Source organism: Lissotriton helveticus, chromosome 1_2 (assembly GCF_964261635.1).
Source record: "Lissotriton helveticus chromosome 1_2, aLisHel1.1, whole genome shotgun sequence".
Classification (NCBI taxonomy): domain Eukaryota; kingdom Metazoa; phylum Chordata; class Amphibia; order Caudata; family Salamandridae; genus Lissotriton; species Lissotriton helveticus.
In genome coordinates, this window is record NC_136058.1 from 364,256,744 (window position 1) to 364,272,521 (window position 15,778).

The 15,778-nt window shown below is 47.6% G+C and overlaps 1 protein-coding gene across 4 annotated transcripts in view; it reads right to left on the minus strand.

Moving 5' to 3' along the window:
• LOC144807928 (dromaiocalcin-2-like) overlaps window positions 1-15,778 on the minus strand; it is a 157,164-nt gene that overhangs the window by 30,548 nt on the left and 110,838 nt on the right. For all 4 annotated transcript variants that reach the window (XM_078673526.1, XM_078673528.1, XM_078673527.1 and 1 more), the window contains one exon: window positions 11,035-11,199. In XM_078673526.1, coding sequence (XP_078529652.1) covers window positions 11,035-11,199 — 165 coding nt within the window. The remainder of the gene's footprint in view (window positions 1-11,034; window positions 11,200-15,778) is intronic.

Sequence of the window (15,778 nt, forward strand, 5' to 3'; positions counted from 1 at the left end):
CGCGGTGCAAGCAACAGCACAGTGACGGTTGTTTAGCAGTGTCAGTGTGACCAGGGATGCGGTGCTGAAGTTCCCAGAAGGATGGTGAAGTCTTTGCTGTTCCTGAGACTTCTTGAACAGGGGCAAGCTCTACCTCAAGCCCTTGGAGATACTTTCTCAAGCAGGATACACACACAGTTCCTCTCTTTGGCAGAAACAGCTACTGCAGGCCAACCCAAGACAGCACATAGTAAAGGGGCAGTACTTCTCCCCCAGTTTCTTTAAGCTCTTCTCCTTGGCAGAGGTTCCTCTTGAAGTCCAAAAATGGTCTAAAAGTCTGGGGTCTGGGCTCTACTTTTTATAGTGCGTATTCCGTTGTTCTCAGGTGGCAGAGAACCCCTTTGCCCAGCCATAACCAGTTCTGTCCTCTCTGATGTAACTGCCCAGATGGAGGTGGAGACAGCATTGTGCAAGGCAGACCATGCCCATTCAGATGTGAAAGAAATCACCCCCCCACTCTGAATGCAGCCCAGGTCTATTCATCCCAGCACTGACTTAGGGCACACATCAACCCCTCCCCCCTCCAAGTGGCTGTCTGAACAGAATGCACATCCCCAGCCCCTGTCACTCCAAAGCCAGACAGTCAATACATAAACCCAGCAGAGGCCCACTGGATGGCTAAGGAAGAAAATACCTACTTTCTAAAAGTGGTATTTTCAAGCCCAGAATGTAAAAATTATCCTTACTAAAGGATGCATCTTTAGATCCTGTGTTCAGGCATACTAAACTCCATGTTCCCATCTTGTTCCTATGAGTAGTGTACTTATAAGATGTTATAAGTAAACACCCCATTCTATCCTATGGGACAGATAACCTTTCAATAGTGAAAATAAAATTGCCAGTACTTCACTATCAGGACATGCCACACACATCAGGGCATCCCCTACCTTTCGTATACACTGCACCTTCCCACAGGGGTACCTTGTAAATGTAAAAAAAATGTAAATTGATACTTTTATAGCGCACTTCTCACCCGCAAGGGTCTCAAGGCGCTTGTACGAATACCGCTGTGGAACCCATCCTGGCTTTCCCTGTGAAGTGCCAACTCCTGGGCACCCCCAAGGTGGAGGCCAGGCATCCTTAGCATTGTGGGGGCCGTTGTGGAGATTAAGCAAGCTATTGCCCAGAGTTGCAGAGTGAGACTCCATGATTGGAATAGGCACCGAGACGAGAATTATCAGGTCCGTGGAATTTTGAGCCCAAGACCCGCCGAGGCGGGGAATTGAACCCTGGTCCCGGGCTAGACCTCTGCATCAGGGTCTGTCGCTCTAATCATTGAGCCACACTTCTCCTACCTATGGGGTGACTCACTTGTAAAAAAGGGAAGGTTAGTGCCTGGCAAGTGGGTGTACTTGCCAGGTCAACATGGCAGTACCAGACTGCACACAGACACTGCAATAGCAGACCTGAGAACCATTTTCAAGGCTGCTCAGGTGGGTGGCAAAATCAGTGCTGCAAAGCCACCAGCAGCATTTGCTTTACAGGCCCGGTGCACACATGGTGCACTGTACTAGGGACTTAGCAGTAAATCAAATATGCCAGTTGTGACACACTTATCCATAACAACAATTAAAGAGGGAGCACTTGCATTTTGGCACTGAACAGCAGTGGCAAAGTGCCCAAAGCTTCTAGACCAGAAAAAACTCCAACACACTGAAAAATAAAACCGGTCTAAAGCAAAAATACAGGGGAAAACCACACTTAGGATGCCAGGTCTAACATAAATCAAATATGCCAATCAGGGAGAACCACTCATAATAACAATTTACACAGAGAGCATATGCACTTTAGCATTGATCAGCAGTGGTTAAGTGCCCAAAGTTCTAAAACCAACAACAATAGATCAGGAAAAAATAGGAGGAAGAAGCAAAAGGTTTGGGGAAAACCCTGCAAAAAGGGCCAAGTCCAACACAACCCCCTTTCAGCCTAAAGCCAGGGCAGACCAATCCATACCTCCATGGGCTTCCCTGCTCGGGGTGATAGAACATGGAACCCCTCCCACAACAGTAGGGTTCTATTCCTGGTCTATGCCTTTCTGAACTTAGTTGGATCCCTCTATCAATACTCTCAGGGCCCACTAAGCTGACCCATATGGAATCCTTCTCCTTACCTGTGAACCCCATCTGTGCAGCGTCTAAACTTACTTTGCTCACAGATGTGTCCCAACAGGCAGACAGATCCCACATGGCCAACATAGTGGTGTGGCCCGTCTACCCCTGGGATGTGATTCCTTACCTCCTCCCAAGGGTAACTCTGTCCACCAGGATAGCAAGCCACAGTAGCCACTGACAGCTGTCAGTGATGAGAGCCAGGCCTAATGCCCTCTCAGGGCTGTCGAACCTCTGAGATAACAGAGAGTGGGGGCGGTATCCCTAGGTACCTGGCACCCTTTGTCCACTCTCCCTCCTGTCAAGTCAAGGATGGCATCCTGACACTGACCCACCAGCCCAGGGTCTGTACCCTGAGACTGGACAGGGGACTGGGGTGGGCTCTCCCAAGCCCAGTTCCCCTCCCTGTGGGCTCTGCACCCTCCCACCGGGTGCAGTATCTCCTGATTCCAAAATTGTTAGGGCACATGCGGCAGGTGTTCTGCACAATTCTCCCACCAGTTCAGGGGTGCTATCCTGCAACTGGCACACCAGCCCAGGATCTGAACCCTGAGGCTGGACACAAGATTGGGGTGGGTTTTCCCACACCCGGTCCTCCTCTCTGGGGCTCTGAACCCTCCAATCTAGAGCGGCACCCTCATAAGACAAACTGGTAGGGGCACATTTAACAGTTGCCCTGTCCTCCAGGTCAGGGGGGACACCCTGAATCTGGTCCTCGAACCCAGGTTCTGCACCTTAGGCTGGCAACCCAGGACTATTGGGGCAGTACACCAACGCCCCCACAAGGAAAATACACTCCTCATGAGTTGTGTGAGAGTCTTGCTGGCACAGGTCTCCAGCCTCCTGTCTGCCTGACAGAGCATGATGTCCCCCCCTAGGCTAAAAGTGGCCTCAACTGGGTTTGTCCTGGGGTGCTCTGACCTCAGAGCTGGCAATGCTTGACCCACTGGTCCTTCCAATGGGGACTGCGTCCCCCTCACACTTTTCTCTGGACTCATGCATCCTCACAAATGGAGCAGTGCTGCCAGACACCAGAACTGGTGGAACGCTTGTGAAAGCTGTCTCCTCCAGCCCACCTGTCACCTTGGAATCTCCCACAGGGAATGGCCTCCCAGTACAGACTAGACTCCCTTCCTAGTGTTCACTCATGTAACCAAACAGGCCCTGGGACAGTGTTTCAGGCATCTTGGGACACCACCCACACCCACTCCTTCTCCTCTGAGACAGGACGGGAGACCCTATACCCCTCCCTCTACACTGGGACCTATCTGGGCTACCTCGAACCTCTCCTACATCACTTGGTTGGAGAAATCCTGAGCCACCAGCCTCAGGATCACTCCCAAAAGCTTATTCAGACCCTCTGGAGTCCAACAAAAGGTATGCCTCCAGTGCAAGCTCCCTTGGGTCAGAGAACTCACACTCTGCCGGCTGTTGGCGCAGCTCTGGAAAACAGGAACTTAAAATATGCTCTCCAACAATTGAATCACACAGATGTTGACCAAGCTACTTTTTGCCTTACCCTCCAGTGCCTCACACAAGTACCTCACATCACCCTCCTGAGACAGGCAAGACAGTGTCTGACTGTTTATGTCACTCAGCTCACACTCTTCTGGGCGGTCTCCATACTCAAATACCAAGTCTTCTACCATCGAGGAACCCCTCTCCCTGCACCTCTCATCTAGAGTCTATAGAGTGTCCCTCCCACTATTAGGAAGATGTACCCCTGTGCCAGTTGCCCAATCCACCTCAGGGACACTGCACACGACTGTACCTACCTCAAAACCCTGAACCCCTTGGAGTATGTCAATCCCCTCCTTCACGCCAGGCACCACTTCTCTGGGTGTGTGTACTGCTCCCTCAGCATTAGACACTACATTTTTGCTGCCACCGTCTGAACTGGACTCCACCTCCAGCGCAGACAAGCTTGCTTCCTGAGCAACATGCATTTCCTTTGTCTATATATGGAATATAGCCACGCACTGGCTTTAAATGTTCCCTTAGACACTCTATTCACTGTTGGTTTTTATTGAGAAACTCATGGACTCAAGCCTCTTGAGCGCCACGTCCAGCTCTCTTGTTCTCAGCTCATGAACCGACATCAATTTCTTTTCTTCTAAGGCACTTGCCTTTTTCTGAATTTCCATTTCCAATTTCCTTGTCTGGAGCTTCAGCAGCCCCAATTCATGATTTGTGACCCTTTGGTTCTCCTCCATTTCCTCAGGAGACAAATTACTGGAAGAATGATTGCTGCCAGCCCTAGAGCCTGCTCTCTCATCAGGCAAATACAGGGATGTAAACTGCATTATGCATCATCTGTCTCGTCAAGATCATGAACACCATCCACTCCGGATCCCCATCAGACCCATGCCCACACCACATCTTCAACAAAGCCAGCAACACCATCGGACCCCATCTCCGGAAAGCCATCAATATCTCCTTTGAGACAGCAACCTTCCCGTAGAGCTGGAAGCATACCAAGATCAACGCCTTACTCAAGAAACCCAAGGCAGACCCCAAGGACCTCAACAACTTCAGGCCCATCTCCCTGCTCCCATTCCCAGCAAAGGTCATCGAGAAGACCGTCAACAAATAACTGACCCGCTACCTCAGGAGAACATGTTTAACATCTACAGGGCACCGCTTGCCCACGTCACCTGATTGCTTAACCTTAGCATCATCCTTTACGCCGATGACACCCAGCTGATCCTCCCCCTCACCAAGGACCCCCACACTGCCAAAACCAACCTCCACGAAGGAATGAAGGCCGTCGCCGAATGGATGAGGAACAGCCTACTGAAGCTGAACTTGGACATGACGGAGGTCCTCATGCTCGGATCCACCCCTTTGGCCTGGGACAACTCCTGTTGGCCGACCACACTGGGAACAGGTCCAACACCGACCAACCACGCAGGCAACCTAGGGGTCATCCTCGACTCCACCCTCTCCATGACTAAGCAGGTCAACGCCATCTCTTCCTCCTGCTTCAACACCCTCCACATGCTCTGCAAGATCTACAAGTGGATCTCCAACGAAACAAGAAGAACAGTCACCCAGGCCCTAGCCAGCAGCAGGATGGACTACGGAAACGCCCTCTATGCAGGAGCCTCGGCCAAACTCCTGAAACAACTTCAACGCATCCAGAATGCCTCTGCATGCCTGATCCTCAACATTCCTCCCCGCAGCCACATCACAACCTACCTGAGAGACCTGCACTGGCTCCCCATCAACAAGAGGATAACCTTCGAGCTCCTCACCCACACACACAAAGCACTCCACAACACCGGACCAGCGTATCTCAACAGACGTCTCAGCCTCTACACCCCCACCCGCCAGCTCCGCTCTGCCGACCTCGTCCTCGCCACAGTCCCCCGTATCCGAAGTGCGACTGCCGGCAGCAAAGCGTTCTTCAACCTCGCCTCCGAGACCTGGAACACCCTCCCCACAGACCAAAGACCTGCTGACCTTCAAAAGACTCCTCAGGTCCTGGCTTTTTGAGCAGTAGCAGCATTCCCCCACCCCCCAGCACCTCGAGACCCTCACGGGTAAGTAGCGCGCTTTACAAATGATTGATTGAATACAACTTTAAAACAGTTATTACAAAAATAAAGCTTGTAGAAAATAAATAGCTCCACCTGGGACTATTGTGACGTTATGACAGCAATAAATCCAAAGTACGGCGCCGACCTCAAGGAGTGCAGCATCGGGCACAAAGTCACATGGTCCCCCAACACACAGTTCTTTGGAAATTAAGTCTATGATGATGCACGGCGTCATGGAGGTAAGGTGTCAGTGCTGAGGTTAAGGCTGCCTTCCTGGCTGCCACAGAGGAGGTGAGATGGCATATCTGCGTGGAGGCGACGTGTCGAGTCCAGGGCAGAGGAAGACAGTTACGTCGGCTGTGAGGCGTCGGTTCTGGTGATGATGAAAAGTTGGCAAGTTTGTGGAGTCACCCTCGGCGGTTAACAGCTCTGCAATCACAGGATGCAGGCGCTGGCGATGATGGAGTCCGTGCGAGCCCTGGCGTTGGACACTTCTGAAAACTGCAGGTGTCGCGGGGGTTGAAGGGCCTCACAGCTGCTGTACAGCGGTCACTTCACGAGCGGTGCCCCGGGCCTCGGTGCAGGACAGCGGCGTCATAGCAGAATCACTGATGATGTCGGAAACAGGTTTTCTTGCTACATGCAGGTTTTTTCCAGCTCCCAACAGCAGGAACAAACTCTAGAAGCTCAAATTTTGAATAGGCACATTCTGGCAGGTCACAACTCTCAGCAAGAGGGTTGAGGGGAGCTAGGGGGAAAGTCTTTGTGTCCCTGAGACTTCAGAACTGGAGGCAAGCACAGGTCGGGCCCTTGGAGATTTTCTTCAAGCAGGTTCAAAGCAAAGGTCCAGTCTTTGTCCTCTCCTTGGCAGAAACAGCAACTGCAGGCCACCCCACATACCACACAGTAAAGGGGCAGTACTTCTCCTCACAGCTCTTTAACTTTTCTCCTTGGCAAAGGTTCCTCTTTTGTCCAGATGTAATCTAAAAATCTGAGGTTTCAGGTGTAATACTTGTACTCCGAAAAGTCTTTGTTCTCTTTGTGTAATGGTCTCTGAGCCCAGTCCAAACCAGTTCTGTCCTCACTGGTGCAGTATGACCACAGGGGGTGGAGACAGCATTGTGCAAGGGAGACAGGTCCTATTCAGGTGCAAGGAAATCTCCTCCCACTATTGAAAATTCAGCTCAGGTCTATTCAGATCAGCTCTGAGTCATCCAGGAAGGGCCAGGAACACCTCACCCCCCACTGTCTGTCCACAGTGAATGCACATCCCCAGCCCCTGTCACTCCAAAACCAGACAGTTAATACACAACCAGGCAGAGGCACCAGAATGCTTAAACAAGAAAATGCCTACTTTCTAAAAGCGGCATTTTCAAACACCCATTTTAAAAGCAATCTTTACTAAAAGATGTGTTATTACATTCTAACCTGGCAAGTGGAGGCACTTACCAGGTAACATGGCCGTTAACCAACTGAGCACAGACACTGCACTGGCAGGTCTGAGATACCTTTTATGGGCTACTCATGTGGGTGGCACAATCAGTGATGCAACCCACTAGTAGCATTTGATTTACAGGCCATGGCGCACTCAGTGCACTTTACTAGGGACTTACTAGTAAATTGTTAGAAATGGGGGTCTCTAGTTGGCAATGGTTTGCACCCTTGTCCAAGTAGGGGCCTTTCAATCACTCATTTTTTTTGTTTGAATATGTTTTTATTAGTTCAAAAAGCAGTTATCAAGTCAGTAGACAGTACATATACAGTGACTAGGGAACGCAATCGAACATGTGTCATGTCTGTTCCTTTGGACATGCATATTGTAAAAGAAACAACAGTCAAACCTGACTGAATAATAGATCAAAGTAGTCCACTGGGCAATAGTTACAAATACTGTCCATATATCAACAGTTAATAGGAGCAACAGCTATTGCTAATCCACAGGGACTGTCGACTGCTTCTACATATCTCTCCTCCGGGATGGCATAGTGAGGGCACTCGATACACCATACAGATAATCGCAACTTTTCACATATATACTCTTGGCATTATACATATCCAAATCTTATTTTAAACTCAAGAAAACAATGAGTGACAATAATCAACAAAACATGGAGATTTAGAAACAGGAGACCAAATACCTACAGATGAGCAGAGCATACGTGTACATGCGCCACTCTATGGAAAGGCGGTCTGAGGGGTTGGAAGCAAGTGTGTCCGGTGTGATACCAGCGCGGGGGCTGGCCGGAATTACCTATAGGGAAAAGTGTCGGGGGGGGGGGGGAGGGGGCGGAAGGTCAGCACGGAGCAGAAGGGGGGGAGGAGGCGGCGAGGGGGGAGCAGATCAAGAAACAAGGGCAATGGAGGAGGACAGCAGGGAGAGGGGGGGAGGGGGGAAGGGGAGGAGGGGCTCTGTGGGGGAGCAAGGTGGAGCTCGTAGGGAAGTCGCTGGCAATAGAGTAAGCGACGGTAGTCGGGCGTCTAAGTGATGCCTAGTTGCTGACACGGGTCTTTCAATCACTCATGATAACAATTTACACAGAGAACATATGCACTTAAGCACTTATCAGCAGTGGTAAAGTGCCCAGAGGATTAAAACCAACAACAGGTCAGGATAAAATAGGAGGAAGAAGCAAACCATTTGGGGGTAACCCTGCAAAAGGGCCGAGTCTAACATGCCCCTTGGTACAAACAGGGACAATGCACTCTGGCCTCATTTACAAAGCCCATACGCCCTCGGAACATCACTTTAGTGAGGGTCCAGCAGTGCACACTGCAGGGCCATGTCTACAAGGCCATGTAAAGCCACCCAACATGGCTTTTCATTGCCTTGTAGATATAAACTGAGGCAACGCAGTGCATAGCAGCCAATTTGTGCGCCAGTGCAGGGGGGAGGACAGGAATGTACCGTATCTGATAAATACAGAGCATTTCTGCCCTTTTCTTTTGGCATAGGGCAGCGCAGCAGGAAGGCTTGCTGCACTGCCCTACTTCAAAAGGTTGTAACTGAGGCCCCCGTTGCATAATTTGGGCCCTGGTATTACTCACATCTCCTGGTAATTTGTGCAGGCTATCCACTGAAGCCGACTTAGGGCCCGATGTAGGTAATTTAATTTTACCACTTCTTAAATACCGAATCATACCGATTCGGTATTTAAGAAATGGTCAAATGGAGAGGGGGGGGATGTAGGTATTTCAGAATCGGTAAATACCGAATCGTTGAGATTCGGTATTTACCGATTCTGTAAATACCGATTCGGTAATGCCCATTGATTCCTATGGGCATTGAAGCCCGTAGGAATCGATGGGCATTACCGAATTGGTATTTACCGATTCGGTAAATACCGATTGCAGCAAGGGTGCAGAGGGTGTCACTTTGACACCCTCTAGCACCCCAAATACAGGCATGTGTGCCATGTGACACACAGACATGCCCTTAGGGCATGTCTGTGTGCCACATGGCACAGGTGTACAGGCACAGATGTGCATGTACACCTGTATTCGGTATTTTATCACCCAAAAGGATTGGGTGGTAAAATACCGAATTCTGAAGGCCTATAGCACTGTAAACAGTGCTACCTACATCTGGAATTTACCGAAGTCATGTACACCTGTGCCATGTGACACACAGACATGCCCTAAGGGCATGTCTGTGTGTCACATGGCACAGGTGTACAGGCACAGATGTGCATGTACACCTGTATTCGGTATTATATCACCCAATAGGATTGGGTGGTAAAATACCGAATTCTGAAGGCCTGTAGCACTGTAAACAGTGCTACCTACATCTGGAATTTACCGAATCGGTAAAATTACCGATCCGGTATTTTACAGAATCGGTAAATTTACCAATTCGGTGAATTTATTGATTGTGCAAAATATTGCCTCCTACATCTCAATCACCAAATACCGGTCGGTAACGGCCGAATTCGGCCGTTACCGACCGGTATTTGGTGACCTACATCGGGCCCTTAATGCCATATTATTTTGAACCCCCTTCATACTGTTGCAGGGACTGAACAAGTTGAGGATTGGGCTGTTAGTGTAAGGCTAGTTACTCATCAGCCCTTCTCAACTGTGGCCCCAGGCACCCACCTGTTGTCATACAGGTTGCAAAGATTGATTCCAACCACTGTGGTAGCTATGCCAACGACCTCAACCATCTACCTGGGCCCTTTTAACCAAACCAGAGAGTTCCAAGCAGACAGGAATTGTAAGACTTCTTGGTAGCGTATAGATGTACAAGGGCTGAAATGTTTGATTTAATACTCTCCAATGTTCCCTAATGTGGTCCACTTCATTACTGACCCATAATCGTTGTGGGTTTCCTCAATGTACTACTTGTTACTTTGAGGAGGGGGCAGAAGGCTTACATTATCTTTACCAGAAGATATTGATTCCAAGACATTTGTCCTGTTGTCCTTACTTGTTTGTTATCAGTGCCAGTTCACCTTTATCTTCATGAGCTGATGATAACTCTTAGGCATCTTAGCTGGTCCCAACTCATTTTTGCTCCAAGGGCTACTGGATGATGTGTCACTCAGGATTCATTTTAGACCTATTGGTCGGGTGCCAGAGTTGATTAATCACAAAAACCCCATTTTACTGGCACATGGTCCACCCACAGGTTACTGACCTAGAGCAGCCTTAGTTACTACCCAGTGCACTGTAGAAACTGGTGATTAGTTTTAGTCCACCTGGTTAAGGACTCATTGTCTTGACTCACAGGTGAAATATTTCATGACCTTGATCACTGGCTTTTTTTCAGTATCCCTGCTGATGATGACACCTAAACTCGCCCTCACCATGATCCTAACCAAGCCTGAACCCTGGCCTTAACCATATGCGTACCCACACCCTTAAACATACACTTAATTGCAATCCATGACTTGACTAATGTCCAAAGAATCACTTTATTGAGTGCCTTGAAGTTGACTCCCATTTGTGAAAGTGCTTACTGGAAAGCTCTCATTTAAGTATTGCCTAATGATATCCATGCCGGGACCCTGTGCCCCCAAATTATGCTAATGCACTCAAGCCTATAGCCCTTGACCCTGAGGCGTTGTCTTTTGAGTTCTTTGTCTTATGAAATGTCTCTGGGCCTCCATTTCTTAGGGATTGAATGCCCCCCCCTGCCCTCGTCCCCAGTTTCTGTCCCAAGTGCTTCAGGCCATAAACATTTACCCCAAGAGCTCCAGTTTCTCAGCCCTTGAGCTCTGTGCCTTCAGGTTTTCTCCCAGGTTTCCTACTTTACTGTTCTCCTCATAGCACTTGGCCAACTTACAGCAGCTACTCTCATCTAACACCAACACATGGCACTTTAAGACACTTTGAAAGGAGCTTGTACTTGCCTGCGTGTCTGAAGCTCCAGTCCAAAAAGTTCTGTCGCTGTCGCTGCCGCTGCGTGTGCTGTCGCTCTTGTCAACAACCTTTGCCAAGGTCTTCAAAAAGACGCCGTGCTCTTCATTCATGATGCTGGTGACGTGGGCCTTCTCATACAAGTTCTTACAGTATGTCTTTAAGAGAAAAAAAAAGCGGGACGAGTCACCAACCTTCTTGACGCTTCGGCAAATATCTCAAGAAGGAACATTTGAGGAGAGGGGGCCTTACTCAAAAACACAGTAACAAACCTATGTGGAAGTGGGATAACATAAGAGATATTGGGCCTGATTCACAAAGGTAACTTACACTTTTGAGTAAGTTTACTACTTTTCGGTGGTCACAAACTGCACTCTGGTAGTAAATTACACTTTTGTAATACGTCCAGCACTACACATGGCCACTCAATGGTACTGCAACACCCTCCCATAGAAAATAACGGAGGCAGGAACTTTCTGCATAAGTGTTAGGTACTACAAAAGTGAAGTTTGGGAATAGGACTTGGTAATAACTTTTGTAGTAGAACTACTGTAGTACTGCAAAATGTACTACAACGTGCAATTTTTTTTATCCGGCCTGATCTCTTTAAAAGGGACTCTGGCTAGCCAGTGCACAACTTAGAGATGCTCCACCCAAGGCGGTCTTGAGGAAAGGTATTCTGAAGCCACTCTTCAGTGTTTGCAGTGGTCTTAAGCTTGCTATAGGAAATGCCAGGTCAAGAGCAACGAATAAAAGGGCAGAGAAGCTCCTTCCAGGGAACTCTGAAATACCTTTTAGGAGCCCACATCACAAACACTAGCACAACTTTGTAGGTGGAGAGGGAGGCGTCATAAGAGGGAATTTAACAAAGCACTGCTGATGAATGAATTAGGAAAGGGATGTCCACTCAGAGAGCTTTGTGCAGATTTCCACATGAGAGGTATGGAAGGTTTACCCACAAAGGCACACCTCATCTAGATAAGATGGTGGGGGGAACTGAAATCACATCAGAAAAACCTAGTGCTAGAGATAGAGAAGCTGAATTCACCCAAAGATAATAACTGTCTGCTGTCTTCCTATCCCTATAGAGAGCACAGCACATAGTATTTTTTTATGTCTGCCTTGCAGCAACACAATAAAGCCATATACTGTCTAAAGACATATGATATAGGATCATTTGGCATGAATTACTCCTCTCGAGTCCTCCAAAGTTGTCTAATCAATAGTCACTCAGCTGCTGTCCACGCATGTGAGCTTTACAATGTCCCAATATACACACAGACCAAAGTTTGGTGTAACGTTTAATCTACTACCTACTTAACGCACCCAGTCTCCTCAAATACACATATTTAACCCTTTACTTTATGTCCCTGCTATGGAAGTGGCGATCATACACTGACTAACTGCGAGCTCACAGGCATCAATTTTCTGATAAAATCCTCCATATGTTAATATGTCACCCTTTGATGCCACCCCCAAACTCTTCCAAAGTTCACAAAATACTCCTTCAACCGTCTGACTCAATTCCAAGCATCTCTCACATCCTAGACAGAGAAGTTCTGGCTCAAAGATACCTATATTCCACAACCACAATGCTTCTTAAGCTTTTTAGCAGCTTCGGACTACAAACCACAACCCTGGTCACATCAAAGCTACTTACTGGTTGCCATCCCCAAACATGGCTTTCTCCTCCACTCACTGACCCAAATCCAACTCAACTGGCCACACAAAGACATAATCAAAGGTGTTATCCACCACCTCAATGATGCCTACCATGAAACTCCATTTAACACACACTAACTACCCCTCTCCGAAGCAGTGAGTAGCTGTCCTCTTTCCAGGATGCAAAACAAAACTGTTGCACAATAAGTCTCCTAGTCCTTGGAAACAGAAATGTTGCTGATTAGAATCTTCAGCAAAATAAGAACTCAACATTACCCTCACCACCTTCCATAAGCCTAGCCTGGATGATGAAGCGTGTTACCCAGAAACCGGTCCCAGGATGCTTGTTTCCGGTCCAGGGAAGACAGGGCTTGGCAGTTCGGTCTGGACTGTTCCCATAAGGCACAGGGTCAAGACTGATTTGCATATAGCTGTGTCTGAACTGAGGTGGCGAAGTGAGACAAAGAACGATGATGGATTCAACCCAGATCTGTGACTGGGGTGAGCGTCTGAAAAGTTTTGGCGCCCAGTCCATCATCTCCTTTTGTTTGCTTAGCCTGGAAGCCAGGCAAGATTACTAAACTGGCTAAACCTGTCAAGACTTCATCAGCCTGGGAGCACAGTTCAAAGAGGTGCAACAATGCATCACACCGCAGTACACCGTCTGCCGCCACACCCAGTCTGAACAGTTGCACACAGCTGCTCCTCTTTCTTCATTGACAAGTTCCTAACAACTGTCAGACAAATCAACAAGCGGTGCGGGCTTAGAAGTGTGCACACTGGTGTGTCATCCTGGTTATCAATTACTATTAGTTAAAGCGCACTCTACTCTCAGTAGTTCCACCGCCACTGGACCATTTGTTTTCCAAATTATAACCTCAATCCATGAGGAGCGCCTATATCAATAATCTTCCTGTTTATTGCTTCCTAGTAACCACATTCAAAGAAAGTCCATAGGTAGTCATCATAAAGATCCAATTAGTATGTTTTATTTCACAACTTTCATTTTATGAATCCAGATCACATCACAAAAGTTAAATCCAGCTGTCCATACTGGACATCGTCAGGGCTGTAAATCCATGCGTTCACGTCCAACGTTTCTGTTCGTCCGGCCGGTGTGATAATTCCCGCCATTGGCGGGAATTATCACACCGGCCGGATGAACAGAAGGGTTGGACGTGGTCTGCCAGTGTCTGAGAATTGTACTCCCAAATAAGCATAGTTATTGGTTCATGGCCAAAGACCAGCACCTTAGTTTTATTTACATTGGCTTGGAGTTTATTTACCATATTGTAAAGATGTAATGTTTCCAATGCTCTTTTCATGCCTATTCTAGTTTGATTCAATAGGACAAGGTCATCCGCATACTGCATGATCGGAAGTCTATAATGGATGAACACGGCCGGATGAACAGAAGCGTTGATGTACAATGCTTCTGTTCGTCCGGTCGGTGTGATAATTCCTGCCATTGGCGGGAATTATCACACCAGCGGGAATTATCACACCGGCCGGACGAACACCGGCAGGATGAACAGAAGTGTTAGACATGAACGCACGGATTTACAGCCCTGACGATGTCCAGTGTGGACAGGCTGGATTGACTTATGCCAAGAGAGAAAAGAATCTGTGAAATGTGCCATTCACAAATTCAAGATCTAAATCATGTTTTATTTGTATGTACAAAATTGCAAAGAGCTAGGAGAGTGTTCTTAAAGCCATTTTTGATCAAATTTAACATTCACTCTGCCCAGGAAGCGCGATCTCTGGTTCTGTCTCCCCCAAATGAAATGGTTTGCCATAAGATATATCAATTTTTTTTCAATATTTTTGTCTATTTATTAGGAAAAAGATTTTTTTATAGTAGTTTATTCCAATGTTATGTTATGTGAGCTGGTCGGATTCTTGATTGTCTTATGTATTTATTTTACTATTTGCACATTATACAGTACGCCCGACATAAGAATTACCCTTGGGATGTAGCAATGTATAAGAAAGAATTTTGTACTATATGTAAAGTTTGTTTCTTTTTTAAATTTATTGATATGTTTTTGTGGACCTCCGTAGGAGTTCCAAACCAAAATAAACAAATTGAATTGAATTGAATTGACTTTTGTGATGTGATCTGGATTTATAAAAGGAAAGTTGTGAAATAAAACATACTAAATGGATCTATATGAAGACTGCCTATGGACTTTCTTTGAATATAGTTACTATGAAGCTATACAGAGGAAGAGAATTGATACAGGCCCTCCTCTTGGATCTGTCATCACCAGAAATGAACGTAAATCTTCCACCAACATTTCACCCACTCTATTTACACCGCAAACCAACCCTGACTGGAAACAACCATTATAACACAGTCATTACAACCCACTACCTTTACATCGCATGGCATTACAATGCATGCCATTACAACGCATGTTCAAGTTCAAGTTCAAGTTCAGAATTTGTATAGCGCACTACTCACCCGGAGGGTCTCAAGGCGCTTGAGGGAGGAGCGGGGTGTACTTTACTTATCGAATATCCAAGTCTTAAGTTGCTTTCTGAAGGAGAGGTGGTTCTGTGTAAGGCATAGGTGGGTGGGGAGAGAATTCCAGGTTTTGGCCGCTAAGTAGGAGAAGGATCTTCCCCCCATGGTGGATTTGTTGATGCGCGGTATAGCGGCTAGGGCCTGATTGGATGAACGGAGTTGGCGGGTGGGGGTGTAAAAGGACAGGCGCGGGTTAAGGCATTCGGGTCCTAGGTCGTAAAGGGCTTTGTGTGCATGGGTGAGGAGTCGGAACGTTATCCTCTTGTTGACGGGGAGCCAGTGAAGGTCTTTCAGGTGACCGGAGATGTGAGCTTGGCAGGGGATGTCAAGTATGAGTCTGGCTGAGGCGTTTTGGATGCGTTGGAGTTTTTTCTGTAGTTTGGCTGTGGTTCCTGCGTAAAGGGTGTTTCCGTAATCCAGTCGGCTTGTGACCAGTGCGTGGGTGACCGTTTTTCTTGTTTCGGTGGGGATCCAACGGAATATTTTTTTGAGCATGCGTAGGATGTTGAAGCATGATGAGGAAACGGCGTTGACTTGTCTGGTCA